The sequence below is a fragment of the Pyrgilauda ruficollis genome, unplaced genomic scaffold, assembly GCF_017590135.1.
Source record: "Pyrgilauda ruficollis isolate IOZ18807 unplaced genomic scaffold, ASM1759013v1 scaffold49, whole genome shotgun sequence".
NCBI lineage: Eukaryota > Metazoa > Chordata > Aves > Passeriformes > Passeridae > Pyrgilauda > Pyrgilauda ruficollis.
The window spans coordinates 2,385,272-2,410,722 of NW_024526488.1; the positions used below are offsets into that span (position 1 = coordinate 2,385,272).

Genomic DNA, 25,451 nt, shown 5'->3' on the forward strand with positions numbered 1-25,451 from the left:
CTACTGTAACTTATTTGAAAAGAACAAGGACTAAAACAGACCCAAGTACACTCAGGGGGGAGTGGAGAGTTCTTGGTACAAGGTATAAACTGCAGATCATACCGAAGTATTCTAAAAAATATTTATTATGGCCATAGAGTGGGAAACTTAATAGGTTTTGATTTTGCCATTTTTTGACAAACCCATTGGTGTTCCCAGGGGAGAACATATCTTTCAGCAAGCTCTGCTAACAATGTTCTAAAGGAAATCCCTTTATGGGTTTCAGGAGCACTTGAGAGGAAGATCACTTTATTAGTAGCATGCTTTACTATTAAATGAATTGTACCTGGCAAGTGAGGAATTCTGTGATACTTAAGATTCCTTAATTCACAATATGTCTGCTCCAGCTTATGGTGATGATGAGTGTTTTCTACCTCTGAAAGCCTTGCTGGAGTTATTTGGGGTGGGAGATTTAGATCTGTACAGAGCTGGGATTCAGTCAGTGATCCCTAAACACCGTCATTTCAGAGGGTGGCATTTGTGTGTAGGGTGAATTCTGTTTCCTGTGCTCCCTGTGAATCTCTCTGCACAAAGCATGGGTGCTTGCAGCTTGCACTAGGAGGATTCAAATTCCCCCATAATAAATACTGAACAGAATAATTTTTGTCTTCAGAGGATTTGTGCTTTTGCCTTCCCTCTGTCCCTTTTATGCCTTCCGTGCTAAAAGAAAATGACTACATGTGTGAATGTAGTGGTATCAACTTAAAAAAAGTAATTCGCTTCTTGTGGAACTTCTCTGCCTTGCTCTACCATTTCCAAGTGACAAGATGTGTGGCCATTTTTTGTCTGCTTCTCATCTCCCTTTTGGAGATTTTGACCCTGCTTTGCACCACTTTTATAGACCCAAACCCACATGGTTTTGATTTGGCAGAGAATGGGAAAAATTGCTAACAGAAAGGATGTGATGCTTGTTTTGGCATTTTACTTGGTGTTTTTCATCTACATCTCTTGTTGTGCCCATATTGAGCTTGGTCGCAAACTAGAAATTATGCTTTGTGGTTTTCTGGACTGATAACAAATCTCTTGAGGTTTGGGAATCCCATGAAGTTTAGTAGGGCCAAGTGCAAGGTGCTGCTGGAGTCCAGAAGGGGCCACCCAGTTGATCAGAGGGATGGGGCACTTTTCCTGTGAGCAAAGGCTGAGAGAATTGGGTTTGTCCAGCCTGGAGAAGAGAAGGCTTTGGAGTCACCAAACTGCATCCTTCCAGTACCTGAAAGGAGCCTACAAAAATCATGGACAGGGACATTTTACAGGAGCATGTAGTGACGGGCTAGGGGGAATGGCTTCAAAATGAAAGACAGTAGGTTTAGATTAAGTATTACGAATAAATTATTTGTTCTGAGGGTGGTGAGGCACTGGCACAGGCTGAGCAGAGAAGCTGTGCATGCCCCCATCCCTGGAAGTGTTCAAGGCCAGGTTGGATGGGGCTCTGAGCAACCTGGTCTAGGGGAAGGTGTCCCTGCCCATGGCAGTGAACTTGGAACAAGATGATCCTCAAGGTTCCTTCCAATGTAGGCCATTCCACGATCCTTGAGATGGAGCTGCCCTGATGGCACTTCCATTCTCCTCTTATCCGATTCAGAGGAAGTAGATTTTTGGATTTTTTTCATTCGGCCTTTTACTCCAAAGCATTAATAAATCTGGGAGAAAATTAAGGCTTGTAGGTCCAATTCAATTTACATGAGACCTCTTTTACTGCCAGTACGTAACAGCTGAGTTGTGCTGTATCAGTTTTAAAGCTCCTCTACATTATTAGACTAGTAAAAAGATGACTAATGAATACTTACCACTGGTAAACTACAATGGAAGATTGAGTAGGAATCTTCATCTCTAAGTTACCTGTTTTTCAGTTGCTCCTATCTACAAAACAAATGTTCATCGCCCCCACTTCCTGCCAATCCTCTTACATCAGTTCCTATGCTAATCTTTTAGCAATAATTTAGGTCGAGGTCAGTCATTTTCATGTTATGCAAAACATAAAGAAAAAGGCTATGTGTGTTCTGGATTACGTGTAGAACAGCTGATTCTGAAAATCCAAGTATCAGTTGCTTCATGGCTCTAATTTGGAACGGAAAACCAAACAGTAAAGAAAAGTTAACTACACTCACAGCTTCAGAATATACTAAATTAATAAATTTTCTGCATATTTAGAGGTTTTGCTTTCAGTTTTTCCTTCTTCCTTGATTCCCTTCCAAGGAAAAGCTGAAACCAAGGCAGTAGCAAGAGGTGGTTTCGAACACCAATACCTTTCCCAAAACACCATCTTTCATTAAAAGCTGCTGTGGTTACAAAACAGTCTTGAAAACATGAACTAAGTGTAACCTGGGCAGAGATGTCTGCTTAAGCTTTCACAGAGTCTGAAATAACAGCTCTGAGAGATGTGAGCCACATCTCAACAGGGTGTTCTCTCATATGCCTTCTATTTTAAAGTTGAACTTTCTCTACTCTTCCTGCTCTTCCAGGCAGGCAAGGTTTAGTCACTGCATGCAGTCAATTTACTCCACTGACAAGGCATGTATTTACTTTGGGAAAGAAACCCTACCTATTTTCTCTCCAATTATGATAAAATGAAATCTAAAGGACCCAGTGGTCCTATCTGCCAAGACAGACTAGGGTCCAAGAGTGGCTGGAATTGCACGGTAGATCAGCTTGACAGGCCGCCAGACTACTCCTCTGTCTGCAAAAGTGGCAAGCATCAGCAGCTTAAGAGAAGAGAGAAATAAACATACACTAGACTTATAAAATATTTATTGTAATTCAAAATACAGATTTACTGAAATCCTGGGTTTTTTTGGAGGTAGGGTGTTGGGGGTTTTTTTGGTTTTTCTTCTTTCTTGTACACCTAAAATGGAAGTTTTCCACAATTAAAATTTCTCAATATTTGGATAATGGTCTGATCCAAATTCAATCTTAGTAAGGTACTGGCCATTTTTTTTGCAGAAGAGACTTTCAAATTCTCTGTGCTTTGCAGTAGGTCTGGGGGGAGAGATGGAGGGCAGAAGGGAGGCAGGCAGAAACACAGAGGTACAGATATGACTGTGGTTGTGCCCCACATCCTCCTCCATGTGCTTCTTCTCCTTTCGGCTCTGTAACATCCCCGGGGGCTGGATGCCTTGCTCTTCCCATCCCCTTCTAGAGCAGACATGGGCACTGCTCCCTTCTCTCCCGGCTCTTTAGTCCAGACTGATCCCACCAGAGAAGTTCAATTTAACAGAGGGTGAATTAACGCTCCCTGATGTGAGGGCCTCTCATGGTACACAAAAATCCACATTTAACTTTTTTTTTTTTTTCCTAAAAAACCCCTGAGCTACATGAAGTGCGTTGTTACATGTCAAGGATACAAAGCCCCAAGCAATTTCATTTACTTCAGTGGGAGTTGCAAATACTGGCTGCTAAAACACAGCCAAAAATTACCACAGAATGAGGACTGGGAAAGCAAGTACTTGAAACCCAAGACAATCCCCAAGCTAGGGTTACTGCTACAACATTCAGTTCTTTTTGTTGCACATCTATATGGTTTATTATTAGTTAATCTATGTCCTGTAGTTGTGTAGGCTGTGCAATGAAGCCAAAACAATATTGGTTTGGAGAAGTTAATATTTGTAATTTCCTGACTTTTGAATATTTGATTTTTCAGCCCCAGTAATGCACTGATGCTGTTTTATGTGTTTAATATATAATTGGCTTGAATTTTTTTCATCTTTTCAACTGTTGATACGATGATTAGCTTCTGGAGGAAGAGTGAAAAGAATGACGTTTTTTCTTTGGCCCAGTACCACAGAATCTATTTTATGCACTTTTTCATTACAGTGTTACTATGTTGGTGAGGGAAACTTGGTGTAGGTGGGAATTTGGCTGCTCAGTGCCTCTCAGATGAATGAGACTTGGAAGCCTCTCAAGGACGGTGTTATTTTTATTTCCTTTCCAAACTCGAGGGAAGCACTCGAAGATTGAAAGCTTTTTACGTGTGTTTACAGGACGGTGGGTTTGCTCCAGCCGTCGCTGCTGCACCAGCTCTTCAGCAGTTTGGGATAGTGCTTGTTTAGCGCTCGACAAAACAAAAAGCTAAGCAGATAACAGCAGGTTAAATTAACATTTATGACCTTTAGTACGAAAATGCTGCGCATAAAGAGCTGCTACGATGTGTCAGTGCACACACGAGCCGGACCCATGCTCTGAGCGCCTTTAGCAGCGGGTGCCGTGCCCGTGAGGTGACACATGACGGTCCCACGCGCTGCCCCGGCCCACCCGCCGGGCCTCGGGCGGGCTCCGCAGCGCACCTGCCGCGGAGGGCACGGCCTCAGGTGACACCAGCCCCGGCGGCTCCCCGGGCCGCCGCGGAGCTTCCTGGTTCCCAGAAGGTGCCGGAGCGGCTGCAACAGGAACTGAGAGACGGGGGAGGAGGCGGTGCCGCGCTCCGCCGCAGTCGCGGCCCGAGCCGGGGGAGCGGAGCGGAGCAGCCATGGGCCGCCGCCCGCCGCGGCGCTGAGCCGCCCCCGCCGCCCAGCGCTCCGCGGCCGGCGCTGCCCCTTCGCCCCTGCCGGGCGGGGCGCTTGTCCCTGGGGGCGCCGGGGCCGCCGCCGGGGCCCGCGATGTGACCATGGACAGCAGGTTCAAGTGAGTGCTGTGTGCGCGGGGCCGCGGAGGAGGAGGAGGAGAAGGAGGCGGAGGCGGCCGCAGCCCCGCCGGCCGCTCCCCTGCCCCACGCCGCCTCCCGGCCCCGGCATCGCCCGTCCACAGCGGCGCGGGGGACGCGCTCCGCAACCGCCGGCCCGGCCGTGCAGAGGCCCCGGCGCCGGTCGGGCTGTGCCCGGTGAACGGGGCCTGTGCGGGGGTGGCAGCGCGGTGCCGAGGCCGCCGGGCCCAGCAGAGCTGCCCGCAGTGGGCCGAGGCTGTTACAGACATCCCTTTAGGAGATCACAGATTGTCAGGGTTGGGAGGGAGCTCTGCAGATCAAGGCAGGGTCATGTAGACAGGTGACACAGGAACGCTTCCAGGTGGGTTTGGAGCGTCTCCAGGGGAAGATTCAATGACCATTCTTGGGCAGCCTGTTCACTGCTCTTCCGCCCTCAGTGTAAAGTTCTTCCTCACGTTCAGGTGAAACTCCTTGTGTTTTAGCTTATGGCCATGGTGGTTGCAGATCACCCTTCTGTCATTTCGGCGTGGCAGGTGCAGAAGAGGTTCTTCGGGTGTTTGGGAGCCCTCCCGTCCAGGCTGCCCTCCGGCAGCGGCCGCCTGCTCTGGTGACATTGAAAGTGACAAGATGTTACTCACGGGTTTCGGCAATTGACAAACAGCTCCGTGTCTATACGCGCTGAGCAGGCTGGCACCGCGGAGCTGGCAGGGAAACCAGAGACGAGAGACAGGCTCACAATTCTCAGATTAGTTTGACACATTTTTGACACTTCTGAGCGTAGTGGGATGTGAAGAGTAAACTTAGAAGCATTTTCCTGCAAAAGCAGTTTTAGAGTACTACAGTGAAAGACAGAAGGCAGTATTACTTCAAAGACCTTTTTTGAGTGTAACTCATCTAGGAGTTGAGCTAGAAGGACTCATTTGGTGATTGTAACACAAACTGATTGGCATTAAGAAACCGCAACCTGAGAGGATAAACCGAAGGCCTAAGCTGCAGCAATGTCATGGGGAGATGTCATTTCTTTTAAGTGAAGGATTTTTGTGGTTCGGTTTTCTAGGTGACGCAACCAAGCACAGCCCTATCAGTTTCATTCTGAACCTGCTCAGCAGCCAGAGGAACAATGGACAGTTTAAAACCAGAGTAAATCTCCAATGTCCTGGATTTACGCTGTTGTAACTCAGACCAGAATTTCATCTCCTGTACGCAGGATCAGTAGATAAAGGATTTCCCCAACAAAATGCTTTAAAATGCAAGGAGAGAGTGTGATATGGGCAGGTTATGTCTTCATGATCTGAATTAGACTATAATTGCATATCTCAATTGATGATGGTGCTGAGGTCAGTGAAAGCATGCACTGAATCAATTAGTTTGTGACAGCTGAGTTTTTCCCTGGCTCAGCCTTTGGATTTCATTCAATACTTTATTTAAAGAAACAACAATGTTTTAATTTGGTGTATGCTTTATGTGAAGCATTCTAGAAGCCTGGAACCAAGTCTTGTGGGTTTTTTTTTTTTTTTTTTTTTTCCCCTGTGCCTAAGTCTCCAGCTGATTTCAGTGGGAGTGTTACACAAGACAGGAGTTCCAGTGTGAGCCTTTTATGTGGTTAAATAGATAATTGATACGGGTGCGGTTATACCGCTTGTTTTTAATATAAATAGCAGTGTGCTTGGTAGGCAAGAGGGGGTGGATGGCATGGTAATGGCATTTAGGCCCGTTTCAATGAATATGTAGTTTGGAATTAGGTTGAGTGTTAATTGCTGTTGGCACATGCAGTTTGTTATTATCATCAGGTGGAAGAGGCGCCGGCCGTCACACGCAGCTGCCCTGGATGGCTGCTGCAGATAGGGAGGCTCCGTGTTCCTGGCTGCCTCGGGCTTGTGGCCATCCCCACTCTGTGCACTCGTGTTGGCTCTCGCAGTGAATCACGCCTGAGGTTCAGCCTTTAGAGGCCCAGCTGGCGATCAATAGCTGGTGAAAGAGGAAGCCAAACGATTCTCGGCCTTGGGGTCATTTAAAGGATAGCACTAAACACAGGGAATTACAACGGAAGTCTAATGATAGTCTAAGACTTCTACTAAGTCTTCTTACTTTGTAGAAATAAGGCATAGCTCTAGAAAAGGCTGCTTGCGACTCCATTAATGTTGCAAATTGATTGATTGATAAGGAGCTTAGTAGCCCTTTTTCTCAACTCTTAGATGAGGTAAGGTGGAGTGACTTAAAAGTTATTTGATATATAAGGCAGTCACAATATAATGTAACTAAATCACACAGTTTAGCTTGTTTATCTTATTTATTCCTTTCTTAAGGCTGTATAGGGAAATGTGACTTTTTGGTTCTTCCTTAGAATTAATCTGAGTAATAATTTTGTTTCAATGATGCTTTAATTCTATTTATTATTCTACAAAAATAATGAAAAGGATATAACAGTAGAAATAAGAAATATGTATATCATAATTGGTTGTGTTTGTTTCTTCTAGGGAAAATCCAGAACGTACCTTTGATTTGGTACTGAAAGTAAAATGCCAAGCTTCAGAAAATGAAGGTAATACACTTTGCCTATGATATTTATATAGAGAAATGAGAGCTGGAAAAAGATACTTAGCATCCCAATCTAGTGTTATTTTATACTTTGAATTGCTTTTGGATTGAGAATGTGTTAGAATGTGCCTATGATTATTTTATTGCTTTAAAAAAAATCTGTTACTTTGTAGTTATTGTGGGGTTTTGTTATGTTTTCCTTTTAGTTGTTGTAAAAATATTTTTGTTCTCCATGATATATTTGCAAATGTATCTTCTTGATACTTGATCTACTTGTATACTTGAAATGTATCTTCTACTCTTAAAATGTTGATTTTGTGTAAGATTTCATTTTAGAAGAACAGTTGACTTCTGTCTATCAGGGGAGTGTTAATTTTGATCAGTGTGATAGAGAGAAAGTAAGTTATTTTCTGAAAAACAATAGGAAGAGACTTTCTTTGTAGCTCATGTTTGGCAGCTGCCTTGGTTTGCTACAGCAGACAAACAGCAATGAGAGCTGCCTTGAGCTTGTATCAGCTGTCACTTTCACATCTCTATAAACACGAGGTAAAAGAGACGTAGTAGTGCAAGAGTTGTCTGAGAGAGGCCTCTTTTTTCTTCTTGGGTAAAAACAAGATGGGCTTTCCAGTACTGAAATGTAAGTGACCTCTTGAAAGTCCACTGGGGGAACTCTGTTCATGTTCTCATCCGAGGCTGCTGGCCTTACAAAAGCAAAGGGAGAGGAGGAGTCTTGTCGGGGTTGTATTGTAGTCATGTTAGTCTGTGACAGCTGTGTCTTAATCACAACTATAAAAACAATAAACTACATCTTAAAATAGACTGTATTTCTTGTCCTACTGTGCTAATGGATACTGTTTCCAGAGTTTACTACTTTAACAAGTAAGAGGCCTATAGAAGTTTATAGCCCCAAACTATTCCTTTTTTTTTAATATTTCAGACAGTGTTTCTGTTAGTGTGAGTCATAGGAATGTGCCTAATGTGTTTGGAAAAAAACCCATTTTTGTTGAAACTAAACAAACGTAGGTCTTCAGGTCTTTTAATAATTTTTGTTACCAGCCAGCATCCTCCAATTTATTGCCTGCTTTTTTGATTTGCTGTTGGTATTGTCCTGTTGGTATAGTTTGGCAAATCAGGTAGATTTTCCTAGCTATGATCAGTGTTGTGGCTTGGATGACATGGCACTCTGCCTACTTTTCTCTCCCTTTTGCAGTTTTTGCCTTAGTCATTTCAGAGATGATGTCTGGGAACGCTGCTTTGCTACTTGACTTTGGATTTGCTCCTCCTTGCATTGTGCTTTTAGTCTCTGCCCCCAGCCAAAATCCCTTCCTGGGGGCCTGTTCACGTCTTGGCTTAGGCCCAGCTTCAGGCTGCAGATTTTATTCCCTTTCTTCCTTTCCCCCCTGAGAGCTAGACTGTTGGTAATCCTTCCAGGTCTTCATCTTGAAATCTTGAAAAGTGTGGGTTTTTTCCTTCTGTGATCAGAACATGAACCTATATACTTTTAATTCCTTTTATTTTCTGTTTGATTTCTCATTTTTCTTTTCTATCTTTCTGCCACTGCTGCCATAAGAAACCACTTCTCATTGTGTGCAGCTCTGTGAATGATTGCCTACACCTGAATTTTGGTCATAGGCACTTCCCTTTTGTCTCTCTTGCTTGTTAGTTTTGCTGTTTATCACTTGTCCTTGTGGAGAGAAGCATCTTTAAGAAATCTGTATGTCTCCTTGCACTGTGACACGAGTTAATGTGGGGACTGTGTTTGTGACTATATTGTGGTTGCATTCTCTGCTATTCTCCTTTTTGTCACAATCGCTTCTGTGTTCTGTGGGCTCAGTTGCTCTTGGTTCATGGGGTTGCCAAAGATAGGAAGGAGGTTTGATACCAGTAATTTTTTGGAATCTGCAGTGTGTAACTGGTGAGGGGCTTAGGGGTCTTTAGCTGGCCTGGAGCTTGTGTTAATTCTTGCATGCATCCCCAGATCAGGACCAAAGTACAGTCCCCTTTTGCCAATCTGACAGTGCTGGCTGAATATTCCAGTTACCATCCTCTTGTACTGGGTGACCCATCTGGGATTTGTTTTAATGTCTTTCATATCATATCTAATTCAGATAACAAACTCACTCCAGTGAGGGCTTGACATCATATTTACATATGGTATTATGAGCACAGTGATGTATCAAATTAATATATCTGAATGTTAAAGTTATCTAAAGGAAATTCACGAGGGACAAAAGTGTATTGTCTTCACTGCCACTTTAGAAATGGAGCACAGGACTTGTCATGCAAAACAGGGAGCTTTCAAGGTTGGTTTATTATAAGGCCTAACAAATTTGACAGTTACCCTGTATTGTAGGTCTTGCCTTTAAATAGATTTTCATGCTAGGATAATCTTTTGAATATATCATACTTGAAAACATGATCCATTCACCTGGTTCTTTGCTCATGCCTCTTTCTTTCTTATGAAAGAGATTTGTGTTTAAATAGGGCTTTCTCCCTCGCATCCCATCTGCTCCTTGTACTTGATCCTGAAGCTATGTCAGGACTGAATTTGTGACATCACTGTCACCAGTGTTGCCGTGGAAATATCACAGCCACAAAATTATGATCTCCCTGCATGAGTGAGCAGCAGGAGAAGCCGACTTAGGAGCGAGGAAGACCTTAATGTGACCCGTGTATCTCTAAGCTTTTTCTTTTCAAGCTTTGCTGTAGTCTGTGTTCTCCTGTATTTTAATTTCCCTGTGCCAATGTATAACTGTTCTAACAAATCAAAATGGAGGTGCCCTTACTGCATGTGGAGCTCTTACTAAGGTGGTTTTATGAGGATGCTAAATGCCTGCAACAATCTGACATGATTAAGAATTTTGCTGTTAAAATTAACACTTTTGGAAAAGTATCTTTTCATAACTTTTTAATTACAACATAGCTCTACAGGAATGTCAGTTTTTCAGACATTACATTGTCCTAGGACTCTTCCAACTGTAAAGGATCATACACACATGAAATGCAGCAGCATATAGTTTCTTCTGTGTATTAAGAAATTTGTTCTTCAGTTATTCCACTAATTATTTTCAATACAGATGTTTACATTGAGTAGAAACCAAACAGATTTCATGTAAGTTAGTATGAATTTATCACTTCATGTTTGGTAGGTAGCTCTTGAATTGGTTACAGGCTCAGTGCTAGCATGTATTTATTTATAGGTGGATCAAAATTTTGTTTCCCACTGGATACATGGTTTCTGGATTTTTTGTGATTTAACAGTAGCTTACATACTTGAATATTTGTTACTCTGTTTTAAACTACAGGAATGCACTGTAGCATTGCTAGAACAGTGATCTTCCAACCCTTTCCTCAGACAGGAGAGGGAATAAAAGGATGCTCTCTGCCTCAGTATTCTCATAATTCCCTCAACAGTTTAGGATATGTGCTTATTTTCAGAGTAAATCTCCAAAGAGGAGACAAAACCCTTAAGATCAACACGAGATTGTAGCCCAGATCATAACTTTGAGTCCTTTGCAGTGCTGAGGGTAGTAAACATCAACTGGTAACTAGTTAATGTGACAGCTTTTACTTAGGAAAATTCATAACCCATTTCTTGTAAGACTTTTGAGATGAATTAGCTTCTGTTCCGCAGACTTTGCTAAGTGACTGGGACAGAAGTGCTAAGCTATTCTAACAGCCTGGTATTTGTTAATTGTGGATTTAGCTTGCAATGTGAGTAGCACCTTACAGAAAAAGTTTTACGCTGCCTTCCAGGCAGTTGCATATTTTTGTAATTCTTTTCTGTGTTATTCCTTAATGAACAGTGAACAAGAAATAGCAAAAATGTGTGCTCAATTTAATATCAGCAGCGGGCCTTCTGTATTAAATTTTCACTTACAGACCCATAGGGCAGCTTGATAACAGATATTATCAAAACTGCTGTGTTATTTTAAGGACAAGAATTTCCCTTTAGCTTTAGGGTGAAAAGTTTTTTGCACTTTGGGCTGAGTCACTCTTACTGGGTATCAGGAGTAAAGCAGTGGTTCAGTTGTCCTAAGTGCACAGTCTTATATAAGGCTATTGCTCAATAGCTGCACCTACAGCAACTTTACTCTTCTCCTGGCAGTCTTTTGTCCCTTGAAAATTACACTGCAGCTGGCACTGGAAGATGGGTTGGAGCCTAGGAATTGTCTGAACAAAGCTGTCTGCAGCTTTTTTTTTTTTTTTTTGCCATCCAGATCTTTCTATCATGAAATTAAATTGAATTTCTGGAAGGTTGATGTTTTTGAACTTTTCCACAGGATGTGGCCAAAGTAATAGTGCCATTGTAATCTCAGTGAGGAGTGTATATTTATCTGTGTATCTATGAGTACACAAGCATGTACAGGTTGTATATACACAGGTTGTATATAACCCACCTGAACTGTGGGTTTGAGTTAAATGGGCAGAGATGAAGCTGGCAATTTAACTCAGTCTATAAATTTGATATCCTGTGCATTGGTTCTATTAAAACTGGGTTGCAGATGCAAAAGGCAGTGCAGATACAGCAGCAGAAAAGCAATGTGCAACAGCTTCTGTGAACATAAAGTCTTCAGCGTTTCTGTCCACAGTTTCCCGAGAAGATGACTCAGACTGGTTTCAGTATGGTTAAGAGAGTGCTGTTTGCTACACCTTTTTTTTTTTTTTCCTTTGATTATAGCACATTAAAAAAAACAACAGTCTCCTTGGAGGCTGCAGGTAAATCCAGAAAAGTCAGCCACTGAATTGTGGTTTGGGTCTAAAGCAGTCCTGACTGTTAAAGTTTTACTTGAAAACCCTTTTAATGTACCAGTTCATTTTCTGTCCAGTCTAAGAATAATTGTTGGAGCACCCTTGAAATTTGGTTGCTTTGTCCCAATTTCTTTTTTAAATGCTCGGAAGTCTTAAATAGCTCTAGGGCTAGATAATGTGATTTCCAGAGAAGGTGTTAAATAGGTTCTGTTGAATTACATGAACAACTCCTGTAGTTAATTTTGCTTCTGCCAGAATGATAATAAATCTTATTAATGTGTGATCTCTAAATTATTTTTCTTTAAAGGACCTTATATTCATCAAATTTTCAAGAAAAAGCCACAAATCCAGTTTGTGTGTTGATAAAGTTAAAAACTGTATGCATTAAGTCCAGGAATTAGTTTAGAAATGCAAAATTCTTTGTATGAGGTTTGATTGCTCTCTGTTAAGATACTAACAAAGTATGTAAATCCAGAAAGGTCCCAATTTGAAAACCAAGTTGAATGCAGTTGGTAGTTTTGTACCATAACCTGTATTGCTTTGGTTAAGTTTTGATTTAGAGTCTTCCAAAGCTGGCCGTGGGATTGTGGACAGAGCAAGCACCACTTTTTCTTCTTCTGTTTTTTCTTCACTCTAGAGAGTTGTTTGTTAACCACATGCTTTGAGCCACTGGGTGTAACATGCTGATCAAGATAACTTCTTTCCTCTGCTCTACATTTTTTTGTACAGTATCTCTTGAACTCGATGAAAAAGATAATTCTATCAGAGTAACATGTGAAGAAGTCTGCAGGATTTTTTTTAAGAGCAGTAAAAACTTTTGATGCAGTGTTCTTATACTGCTAACCTTTTTCCCTGTTGGTTTTAGCTGGAGGAGGTACTAAATAAGTACTGGCCCACAGAAAATTAGGTTTCTTTACTTTTTTAAAGCATGCTCTGTTCTTCATGTGACTGTGGAGAGCAACTATATGTTGCTATGAACTAGATAAGCTTTCTTAAAGTATCTCATTTATGTGTATATTTTAGTCTCGAATACTGTATTAATGTATTAGAATTTTTCAATTGGTAAAATGTCATTTGACGGCACTGGGTATCTGCTTATGGTCTTACCTTAGATTCAGTTTTTGTGTATTAGAAAAAGTAAAACTTTGTTTTTATATTCTTCAGAAATTTCATCGAACTTAACATCTGCTCCCCTGCCCCAAGTCATTAACTCATATGTTATTTAGGTTAGTGCTACTTCCCTGTAGTGGTTTTTTGCTTTTCTGTTGAAATTTCAAAGCTAAAAAGGACATTTAATCTAGCCTGTTTTCTCTGTAGGATTGATTGATGAGGAGAAGAAAATATCAGTCTTTTTTTGAGGGTTGTGTAAATGCTTTGAAGGCAAAAGCAGGTAGTATATGAAAAGCAGGTAGAGCATCACTTGTGTCCTTTAGACAAAACCAAGGAATATAAGCCAGAGTTTGGCTGAAGTTCTCTAGCATATGAACACCAAGAATAGCTGTAAATCCTTCATAAATTATAATCTTTAAACCCTCCACTTGTAGCTAAATGAGTAATTTCATTGTGTTCAAATTTCTGGCATTTAATTGGAAAGCCCCTGAGGGTATGAACAATGTCTTCTGTGTGTTTGGACTGTCACTAGCACAGAGTGGGTGTTGGAAAATTATGAACAACAAAACCAATTAAGACAAGTATGATTTTTGCAGCTAAGATAAAGATTGGCATTTTGATGCTTTTTACCTTTTCCTTCTTTTCTCCAGAGACTGAGAAATAATGCAGTGTAGTCTCTACAGCTTTCAGCTTCTCCACAGATGCAAAAATGTGGAGGAAAATGTTGCTACTTTTTAGTGTCTCATTTCCTACAGATCTTTTTTTTCCACCAACCTCCAGAGATTCTTGGATGTATGTGTAACTTGGAGGTGGGTGCAGATATGTGTGTGTAGGAGGGGAAGGGGTGAGAGCTGCTGAAGAAATAGGTCAAGGAAGCCCTTTCTCCTATCTTGCCTGCATTCTTTACCAGGGTGAAGAGACCTCAGTGGGGAGGGCTGACCCTGCTCCCCAGCAGCCAGAGGACAGTCCTGGGAGGAGTGGCAGGCTCTGCTCTACTGCAGAGATTCCAGCTGCAGTAATGTGGGGGCAGGCACTGCTATCAGTGCTGGTAGAGATGAATTATTCCCCTGCAGGCACTTGCCCGGCTGTGTCAGTTTTTCATGTAATGCCATATGCCACTTTCAGCAGTGTGATCGGGTTTTGGGCAGTGAAATTAAAAGGGAAAAACTTGATGAGTTAAGGAATACAAATACTAAGCTGGTATAAAAAGGATTTTGTATAAAATTTAGTAAAATGAACAAACTAGTATTAGTATAACTAAATGTAAGTTGAAAACGGCAATGTGTATAATGTAGTTAATCAGTATGAAAGTTGACGTTCTTGTGCTTTTTTCAAATTTAATTTTAGTTTCGTTTTAGTACTTCGCTATTTGAGATGGCTGCCTGGGGGATAGTTTGTGGGCTTTTAAATTGCTTGCATTCAGAAGTGTTAAGAGTTTGCATATTTTCCTAAGCTAATGTCAGCATGCTTCAGCTCTCCCACACACTGAACAGCCAGCCCATCATACACAGAGGTTTATCTTTCTTCAATGGGATATTTTATGCTGCTTGCTCTTTTTATATCTAGTGTTATGGCTTTTTTTAATGTATGGAGGATTTAAAACCTGCTGAAAAAACTTTGGAAACTGGTTAAACTTCCAAGGTTTAAAATGCTTTTTTTGCAAAGCTGTAAGACACTTCTCTGTCTACCACTAATTTGAAGAGGCTGAAGTGTAGGGTCTGGTTTCCTGTCTGGTTAGCAAAAATAGTTTTTTAATTCTTTTTCCTTTGCCACTGAAGATATTATCTGGAGAATGCAGATACGTGTAGATGCACATGCTCCTCATCTAACTGTTGAAATAGATACTTTTGTATATAAATAAAATAAAACATGATCAGGGCTACAGAGGGAAGAGTTGCATAAGTGTTTGTAAAGGGCTTAAAACTCCCTGAAGCCAAGTAAAGTGCTATTTTTATTCCTTAAGGTGATGTAGTAAGAGGGATTTGAGCCTAGCATTGCTTTGCAACTAATATGTTAAGAATCTGTATTTTTCATGGCAGGCTGATGTGTGATAACTCCAAGATCCTGGTAAAAACATGATATTTACAGGCAAATACTTATGATGGAAGAGTCTATGTGACTGACAGATAAAGTAATAAAATGCTGAAAACATTAACTTCTGATATTTGCCTTTAACATTTTGGAGAATTGTAGCTTTATGCTTAGAACTGAATAATTTGGGTGAACAAAGACTTTTTATATTTTGTGAATCTGGTTCAGGAGAAAATTTAAACCTTAGTACTGAACTTTATTTGGAAAAAAGAAGAGAAAAAGCAGAAGTTAAGAAAAAAGGCCTGAACAAGATTTTGGGTGTGGTATCTGCGCTTCCTGCACTGGGAAAGCCAAAGCAGCAGTTTACAGTCATACTGTGTTCCTTTGCAAAATTCTCAATCCGTGTTTGGAAGGTTTTATCCAAGTGTTAAATCCTTAATTAGAAACAAGGTTCGAACAACGCCCTTAGATTATGTTTCCTGAATCTGGTTTCTTTATGCATTTGAATGGGTGTTCAGATGTAGATTGAAACCTAGCTAAAATTAAAAACTTGTGTCTGAAAAGAGCCTATTGGTTAGGGTTTCTCTGGGACATAGTTTTAAAACTTTCTTAGTTAATGGCAAGTTTGATCATCATAGAGGCATAATCACCAAAACCAAGGTATTTTTCTTTAAGTGGTTTAACACTGCATTGTTCCTTAAACTCAGAACCATAGAATGACACAAATACTTCCTGTCCATCTGACTTTAGATGCTGTTCAGTATCAAGGGTTTTATTTGTTGCACCACTTGAACCTGTATTAGAGCACATATAAATATTGTTGTGTTGTCATTGTGTGGATGGGGTGAAATGTTTGCTTTTGGGAAGAGGCAGTTCTTTTCATGTGTCAAAGGGCTAGCTAAACACAAACATCTGCTTAGTAGTTAAATACTGGATGCTAAATATTGTATTTAACTGTATTGAGATAGTTGCACTTCACACAGAGAAGCCATGCTGATAATGATTATTGGCATTATTTCCTTCAGAAGTTACAAAGAAAAGCTTAACATTTTAAGGCAGTTGTTTTCAGGAATGAAATTGAGTTATTATGGAACAGTGATACTTTTTATATCCTCAGGTTAAGATGTAGTGCAAAAAAAAAAAGTAAGAGTAGTTTGTGCTACATTGAATATATTTGTGTTCTGTTTAAATGCAAAATAAGAAAAAGTAGCAGCATAAAGGTAAAGGAGAAGGGTTGTGTGGTGATTGCAAATTTATGTAGAAATCTGGAAGTCTGTAGTGAGTTTGAAATAATGGAATGAAACCACTGTGCCTTTAGAGTGTCAAGAGGGAAACAGTTCCTGTAATGTAGTCTTGCTGGCAGGAGCTGATCCTTTATGCATCCTGTTCCCATCTTCTGAAGGTCATTTGGCTCCTAAGCTGTGTTTGCTGTCTGTGTTTCACTTCAAATAGCTGGCACTGCTAAAAGCATGCGAGGGAAGCATCCCTCCTGCTTCTGGTGACACCTGGCAGGCTGGCTCCGTGGGCACGTCATTATGCAGGTCACATAGGGAGGGACTGATGGGATTTTCATGCCATTCAGTGTAGCATTGGCTGTTGATTCATCTCTTAGTGTTGATTTCAAGAATTTCAGGTTTGTTAAAGTAAATGTATTGCCAGTTCAGGAAGCTAAACACAGCTAGGTATGCCCATACTCTGTCCCACTGTCTTCCTGTTGGCTTTGTATTGGAATCTGTTTGGGCTTTGTTGAAGTTTTGTCCTGTTTTTGAAAAAAAGGGTTTGACAACTGTGGTGGTTTTCCCCAGTTTTTCTGTTCACAACAAAATTTAGCCCCTAAGAAAAAACCCAGATACTCAAAGTTAAATCCCTGTCACCTGTGGGCACTTTGAAACATTGTAGATTTGGAGATAGATTAAATTTTCATTTTGTGTAAACAAAATTCTGGCTAAAGATCACAATTATACTAAATTGGTGTTATGCAGTAATTCATAGAACTGAAAATAGTTAACATCATTGTGACACAGCAGAAGAAATTCTGATGAATTTTGTGTCCAGGAAAGACTTTTGCTGGTATTCATCCTCTAGGTAACATTTCCCTCTTAAGAATACTGCCAGCTTAACGAGAACTTCAGTTTCCTAGCAGCTGATGAACTTTTGGTGTCACATCAGAGGAGGCTGTGATGTCAGTGGTTCTGTGCCAGGACAAGTAAAGCTTCCTGACACCGAAACTGAGTTAGGTGAGGTTCTGAGCATTCAGTTTCAATCAGGCATTTTTAATTGCTGCATCTGAGTAAACCTCTTTTAGATTCTGGGAATGGGCCTGTTGCATGCAGTATCAGTATGTGTTTCCATCTGCTTTTACTTGGGTTTGGAGTCCTCTAGCACCTTACTAGTTCTAGTCTAAAAATGCTTTTATAAGTGTCAGGCAAGAAAAAAAAAAGAACTAGCAAGTGTAGTTAATAAGTAAGGAATTTATAAAGAACTCTTTGGTCTTGATATAATATGCTGTATTACACAAAGAATGATTTGAGAGATATATTCTTTTGCATTCTGATTGTGATGTTAGAAATCAATACTTTGACACTGCTTGACCAAAAAAAGCTTGAGATGACCACCTCTTAAGTGCCTGGATAAAATAATTTTTCATTGGCAATAAAAACATTAATAAACTAAAGCCTGTCTTAAACTGTGTGGCAGCTAGTGATGGTGACTCTCTTATTTTTAAATAAACAATTTTGTGTAATGATACTGGACACTGACAGATACAGCAGACTGTCACTGAGAATACTTGTCAGGTCTTGCAGTCCTTGAAGAGAATTTGCATTGTGTTTTCAGCAGTGAACAAAGCAGAAATCATTTCAGCTCCTGGTATTGGGGAAAGTGATCAAGGACAGGGTAAACCAGATAAACAATAATAAAAAGAAACTAAATGCCCAGAATTTTCAGTGGAAGTGAAGTAGGATGAATTTTGGAAATAAAAAGGGAGCAAATTGTGTTGGCTGTGGTCAGCAGAGCTCTTGAAGCCAGTAGATCCATGAGGAAGTGCAGATCCCAAGCACTTGCTCTGTAATTGCTGGGGAACATGAACTTGGTCTGCTTATCTATGATCTGCTCTGTGCAGTTTAAATAGATGAGGAAGATCTGGAACTTTCACTCTTCTGGAACTACACTTTCTAGAGCATTGAAGCTCTAGAAAGAGAAAAATACTTCGCTTCCAGCCTGAAGTTATTTCAGTTGCATCTGTGGGTTTGCATGTCTCAGCTTTGAAATGATTTTCTCTGCATTTCCCAGAAAACTTTGTGGTAACAACATTTGCTGTAAGAGAACTGATATGTGTGGCTTCTCATATCGTGGTGTTTTGGTTGGTGGTGCTTTCTATGGCTGCTGGACCTTCATAAACTGGAAAATACTCTGTGTGGTAATCCATGTGAAAATAAGGATACCTTGTTATGAGGTGTTCTCTGCAAAAGGAGAGTACCCAGTAGAAACTTTAGCTTTCTGGTAAGCAGTGGCTGTACTTCATACGCTCTCCACCTTCTAAAGTATTCAACAACCCATCCAAAAGGAGAGAGAAGTACTGACTATAAAAATTGGAATGTGTATTCCATCACTTCATAAGTAAGATGTGGCCTAGGATTGCAGAATGATCTATGCATTCAGCAGTTAACATTATAAATCATTAATGATTTTAGTAAAAGGGCCTGGAATTAATTCAGCTTAGGACAGTTGCAGAGGTTCTCATTACAGCTGTACTGTAGCATGGACTTAGAGCCAATCTATGTAAAGTAAATATATACCCTTAGTTCTGCATTTCTGCTGAGCACATAACTGGGCTCTGTATGGACCCAAATCAGAATTTCTCACATTATGTCCTAGGAACATAATGGGATTTTATGATCTGATAAAACAGCATTGTTTGTTTTGTGTCTCACCATGTACACTCCTTTTATTTTAACAGGGAAACTTGATGCTGGCATGTACTACTGGGGGACTTCTGCTTCTGTGTATTTTAACACTAGAAATTATTAATTTAAGCATGACCAGTATGTTTTAATTGTCAGCACATCTTGAAATATTCATCTTTCAGGGAGCAAGACAAAAAGTCTTGCTAGGACAGAAAGTGCCAGAACAGCATAAACAATATTTGCAAACAATGTGATGTTTGGAAGTGCTTTGTATGCAGAGAGATCAGAGTGAGTCTGGTCTTTTCTTTCTTTGCTTTGCTTTGTTTTAAGACCTATATTTAGTTACTGTTGCTTTGGGTATGTAGACCAGTATATATGACTTAGCATAGCAGTTAGTATAGCAGCTTTGTGCTTGTGCATTCAACACAATGCAAATCATGAAACAGATACAGATTGCTTAATTTGAGATAAATGTTGAAAGTTAAGTGTTACAGAAACTGAGACAGTGTCTTTCTATTGATCAATGTTCCAGAATCTAGTTTTCTTTTTTTTAAGTCATAGCAGCATATATTCAATTCATATATTTAATAGGAATGCTAGAAGTTCTGTCATGTTTGTAAACCAAAAAGAAATTATAGTGTATGTTATCTTAATATTCTTTTCAGAGAGCAATACTGATCCATTAAAGGAATTAGTATGTTTTGAAAACCAAAGAAACCAAATTTGAAATATATATCAATCGTTCTAAAGTTTAATTACCATGTCATGTTCATACATGGTTCACCAACATTTATGGAAGCTTTTGTTTAACTTCACAGAGTATTAACTAGATGTACTAGAATATTGCAAATATGCAGGGTTAGGCAGAGACAGTTTTTGTTCCAGGTCTTCTTTCAACACCAATGGCCAAGAGAGATGAATTTGAAATCAATGTTTTCAACTTCATTAGGTTCTTAAGAAAGTGTTTACTACAGAAAGCATTGGAAAATGGTTTTCTTGAAATCTGCTAATTGACTCTTCTAATCTGAAATTCTTAAACATTTTAATGAAATTTTTGGTTGTCATCAGATAAAATATGTGAGCAGTGAAACAAGAATTCTCTTTCATATGTAGCTGTGTTAGAACTTACGGGCATTGATAGAATGCACAGATGTGGGGGTAAAATCTGCTTTATGTACAATGAACTGCAATCCTCCCCTCTAGAACTATCTGTGCTTAGAAAACTGATCACATACACTAAAGATAAGGTAGTCCAAAACACAGTGTTGTACAGGATACCAACCAAGTCTGGTCTTGAATAGTGCTAAGTCAACAAAGAAAAGCACTTTATAAACAATAGATGAAATGGCTTACTAACCTGTGGATAGATACCTCAGTAGTTATGAATAGGTTACAAAATCTTTCAGCTCTGGAATATGTTTACAGAGCTTCAGAGCTGTGATAATTTCTTTCTTCTTCTTGTGAGTGTCCTGTTACTGTCTTTGCTTCCTCCTTTGCATGTGTGAGATTTATGTTTTCATTTGACTTAGCAGTGCTAAAGGACAAGGATGAAAATACCCCCAACATTTTAAGGGCCATACATAATCCTTAAACCTTGTTGGATTTTGCCTTGTTCAGCCAAACAGGGAATAGTTCCACAAAGGTAAAACACATCCTCTGCTTTAGTAGGAAGTGCAAGCACCAGCCACTGTGAAGGCAAGTGTCAAAAGCCCGGTTCATGGTACTGAAAGCTTGGGTGATGCTTTGCTGTGGGCCACATCAAGGAGTTTACTGCTAATAACTCTCCATTAGGCAAGTTCTGCGAAAAACCACAGGTCTTAGAATAGCATTTTGCAGGAAGTAGGTGCTTCAGGCTTTAAGTAAGTGACTAATACTGAGCACAGTGCATTTCTTGGTAGTACTTCTTTGGTGATAGTGTGAAATGGTGCTGTCAGGTTGTTCTGCAGCCTGTCTTTCCACAGGCAGGAGGGAGAAAGCAAAAGCTCTCTCAGTTACTGCTGCCCAGAAGCTGTGTTGGTGGAATTGAAGTAAAAGTGAGTGGATGAACAGTCCCAAAACTGCCCCAAAGAAGATGACATATACATGCTGGAATTCAAGATATAATTGCATTATAGAGAAATTACATAATTTTCCAAAGTGCTAGCTTTTCTTGTGCCTGGAGAAGGACAGTCCCAGTGTTGCTTTGTTTCTCTAAACTTGTCCTGCCTGAGAGAGCTGGTGGGTGTCTGTGCCTGTCACTGGGTGCAGGGCTCCCAGAGAGCAGCAAGGAGACATGCAAACAAAATCCAGTGTCCAAGGACTGATTTCAGGGAGGGAGCAGATTAGGACTTTGCTTCTGTGTTGCATCACTACTCATGTCTTTGTTTTTAGAGGGGAGGATCTTGCTGAACTCTGTTCTTGGAGTGCAAGGTACCGCACAGAAGTGTTTCACTTAAGATAAGAGACTCCATTTGATTTCTTTCTTTTTATTCAATGAAAGCAATATGCAGAGAGTAGTGAAGTGGACTGTGAGTCTGCTTCAGTTCAGGCTGAAAATTCTGTCACATTTGTAATAAGCTTTTAGCATTTCAGGGCATTTCATAATTGTTTCTGTTAATAGCAGATTTGTATTGCATTCTGTGGAAGCAGATTTGAAAACAGATCAATATTTAAAAGAACTATAAAAAAGGAATGAATCTGCTATGAAATTTATGAATGGATGAATCTGTTCTGAGCTTCTTTTTTGTTGCCAAAGCCTTCCTGTATATTTAGTAAAGAAAAAAATGCTGAAGTTTGTTTTGTTTTTTTATAAAAACAAACTGAGAATCTATTAACTCTCATTCCAAAAGCAAAACAAAGAAGTTATATATTCACTTACTCTTTATTAGAACTTTTTTGGGGAAAAAATTGAACAGTTTGCAATCATAATTCTCTCAAGTAATTTACAAGTGTGACTAGAGGATTATAATCAGTAACCTTTGTCTTAAACTTAGCTGCTGGGCTTTGTGGTGCTTGAACTGAGTCATATGTTGAACAATGGCTTAAAATCTTACTAATTTGTAAGTAGATCTATAACTCCCATCTTTTGAAGGAGTTTTAGTAATGGAATAATTGAGATTAAAATGACTTGTGTACAAATTGATTGTAGACAAGTGATTGTGTATCTGTTGGTGTTAAGAGGGAGTTTAGATGTACGTTTGTGTGCTATTTACTTTTCATTAGCTGCTTCTAAAATAGTGCATATTGCATAATTGTTAGATGTTAATTTTACCATATCCTTGAAGGTCAGGAATGAGAAACAGTTTAAGTATAAGAAAGAACAAGATGGTAAATGAGCACATAGATGAAGACAAGGGTAAACCAAGTCATCTCTGCAAGGTGGTTCTTAAAAATGTGTGTGTTTGGTTTATAATTGTCTGTAAAAGAAATCTTTCATGGCACATCAGAAATGAGATTTCAATATCTTGCTCAGTAGCTTAATGAAGCAGCCCCTTATCACAATGCAGCTGGTTCCCTGTTTTTCTGTCTTCTTAGTTTTGGGTTTAATTTTGGGTGTAAGTGTGTATGTGGGAGGAATTGTGACTGAGGCTGTTTGTTAAGGAGATGCTCTATAATTTGAAGAACAACTGAAATGTATTAAATTAGACTTCTGTATTAAAATTTTAGCTTGCTGAAGTTTTGTGCAAAAGAAAGGTGTTGCTTCTCATCAGCAGGGCAAATAAAGATTCTGGAATTTTATTCACTGCACATGAGTTGTGTGCACTTCTTGATGTTTAATGCATACATGATCCCTGTGTGAAGGTGTGTTCTCTTTCACATAGCTGGTAAAACACTGGTTAATAAAACCAGCTGAAGTTAATCACAGCAGGTGTTGCAGTTCAGTGCTTTGGTGGTATTGGCCAGCGCAACCTGAAGCTGACTGAAATATCCAGGAAATGCCTTCTGAGAGATGCTTAACTCTTCTTTCCAGATCTGACAGCTTAAAATAGGTCTGATGTTGCTGCAAGGAGCTCAGCATGCAGTCTGTGGAAATAAGGCTGCCTGCTTGGAACAAAACACCTGAACCCTCAGTCTAAAATATGCACTGTGTGAAGCTCTTTCCTCCTTGTATTGCAAATGAAACCATTACCCATTTTTAGTGATCTCCAAAAGCATCAGGTGTGAACATGTTCAGTCCTTCCTCATTGTGAATGAAGGGATCAGTCTGGCTGGGGAAGGGCCTGAAGGGCCGCCTCTGTCACCTGCTCCATCCATTTGTGTCCCTAGTGAGATTACATTCTTGTATTTATAACTGAAAGAAAAATGGAAAATGTTTCAGAACACGAATTCTGGCCTTCAATGCAGAGAGGAAAAACTGGGATGAGGTTTTGCAGGAGTTCATTCCTCTCTCTGCCTGCATGCAGCAGCTGGTGGTGCTGGGCATAGGCACAGCATGCTGTGTGCCACTGCCCAAAAACTGCCTTGATGGATGTCACCATCATTGCTCCTGCATGGGTACCCATGGTCACCCTGGGTTTGGAAGCTGCTGAAAACGGACATTTTCTCTCAGAGTGAAATGTGGGCCCATCTTGTGCAAGCACACTGGGGATTGAGCTCTCTTTATACCTTTGGCCTTGGCAGCAACCTTGAACCAGTCCTGTTTTGGTGGCTGTGGTACAGAGTTTGTGAGCAGGTTCCTTCTCTTTGTTTTAAATATGCTACTATTGATTCCCTTGGTTTATAGTTTTTGGGATTTAATCCCAAGAAATATGGAATGTTTATTTCCTTTTCTTCATTTGTTCCATAGGTGATGTTTTACCCTCCCCTATAAGCTGTCTCTCACCTGAACATCTCATTTTTGAGCCTGCCCATGAGTAGATGCTTTTCCATACCTAGGTTATATTATTTTATATTCTTCTCTCGATCTTTTTTGGGTTTTGAGGAGAGGGTGGTCCAAGGTGGTGTTGTGCTGTGGATTTCTACAGAATTTACAGGGAGAATTTCGAAGTGTTCTGCTTTTGAAGTTTCCCATGTTAATATTTTTTTTGTCCTGTCAGTAACCTGGTGTAGGGCTAAAATTAATAACCATAAGACAATCAATTTGAATTATCATGTTCTTGAGTTAATGCTCTGTATTTCTTACTTCTCAGACATTTTGTCTTTCTGAAATGAGTTTATGTGTATCCTCTCTGACAGGCCTACATATGTGTGAAAATGTGCATCTTGTTGAATAATTCAGTCCATAGCTGACCTGCATAAGCAAGTTCTTTGGTACCATGAACAGAATTATAGTATTAGATCCTCTGTTGTTTTTCTTCTGTGTTGTTTTGGGGGGCTGACTTAGGTTCCATGAATCACTGGCCACCTTCAAAGTGCTGACTCACCCCAAGAAGACGTTGTGTGTGAGAAGGAAGATTGCAGTGGACCTGGTGCAGAAGGCAATCCTTTGCTATTTAAGTGCAGTAAATACTTGTATTGCTGTGTTTTCAGTATCAGTTCTGGAGATTGGTGGTAGTTGGATGGGATTTACACATGGTATCTCCAAGTAGAAGTAGTTCAGTGCAAGGCTGGGGGTGCTTGTGCTCCGGTGGCAGTGCAGCAGGTGTTGCGGGCAGTGTCTTCACTGTGCAATGCATCTCTCCTTGGGAAGCAGGCCAGGCAGTCTTGGGAAAGATGACAGAGATTAAAACATCAGAAGCTGACTTAAGTATTTTTATAGCTATAGAGATTAATATCCAGCAATCTATAGGTTTGACAGCTATCCTGTGTGGGCTTTTTTTTTAAAGGGCATTACAAGGAACATTAAAATACTTCCTAAGCATGACTGACCTGTGTGTCAGAGGGAGATGCTAGCATGTGCCTGATGTCTGACACTCCTGAAGACAGAGAAGGTTCTTATCCTCCGATTTCTGCTTCCTTTGCAAGTCCAACTTTGTTTGCCTGTTGGAGGAACTGAGGTTGCTGTTAGGCCCTTCCTGGTTTGTTGCATTTGTGTCCAAACTCCCAAATCCTGTTGCTTTCCGCATGCTGTGGCCATGACCAGGCACTGTGGGGTGCTGGTAAAGGATAAACGTTGTTGTTTTTTTTTTCTGTTATGACAAGGATGTTTTCACACTTTCTTGTTTCAGCACAAAACACACTTAAAAAAAAAAACAAACAACCCCCCCAAAAACCTAGCACACCCCCTCATGTTCCCCCAATCAATCAACCTATGCCAGACAGCAATTTGTTTGCCTCTTATTTTGAGACACTCTGGCTCTCTTTTCAAAACAGATTGGGGAAATTGATGAGGGAGATGCATTTCCTCAGCTGTGCCTTATTCCACTAGTAAAGCTCAGGGAATTCTTTCCAAGTACACACTCAAAAGAGGCCATAAGATGCAAACATCAGTTTTTCTGCAATAATAAATTTTTTTCAGAGTCTCAAAATATATCATATGCTTATTCAAACATTGAAGTACTGCTTAGATCTAGTTTTTTTTT

At 40.2% G+C, this 25,451-nt stretch overlaps 1 protein-coding gene across 3 annotated transcripts in view; it reads left to right on the forward strand.

Moving 5' to 3' along the window:
- The first annotated feature begins 4,014 nt into the window (after positions 1-4,014).
- DENND1B (DENN domain containing 1B) overlaps positions 4,015-25,451 on the forward strand; it is a 152,572-nt gene continuing 131,135 nt past the window's right edge. For all 3 annotated transcript variants that reach the window (XM_041479593.1, XM_041479595.1, XM_041479594.1), the window contains exons 1-2: positions 4,015-4,656; positions 7,153-7,217. In XM_041479593.1, coding sequence (XP_041335527.1) covers positions 4,640-4,656; positions 7,153-7,217 — 82 coding nt within the window. In that variant the 5' untranslated portion in view covers positions 4,015-4,639. The remainder of the gene's footprint in view (positions 4,657-7,152; positions 7,218-25,451) is intronic.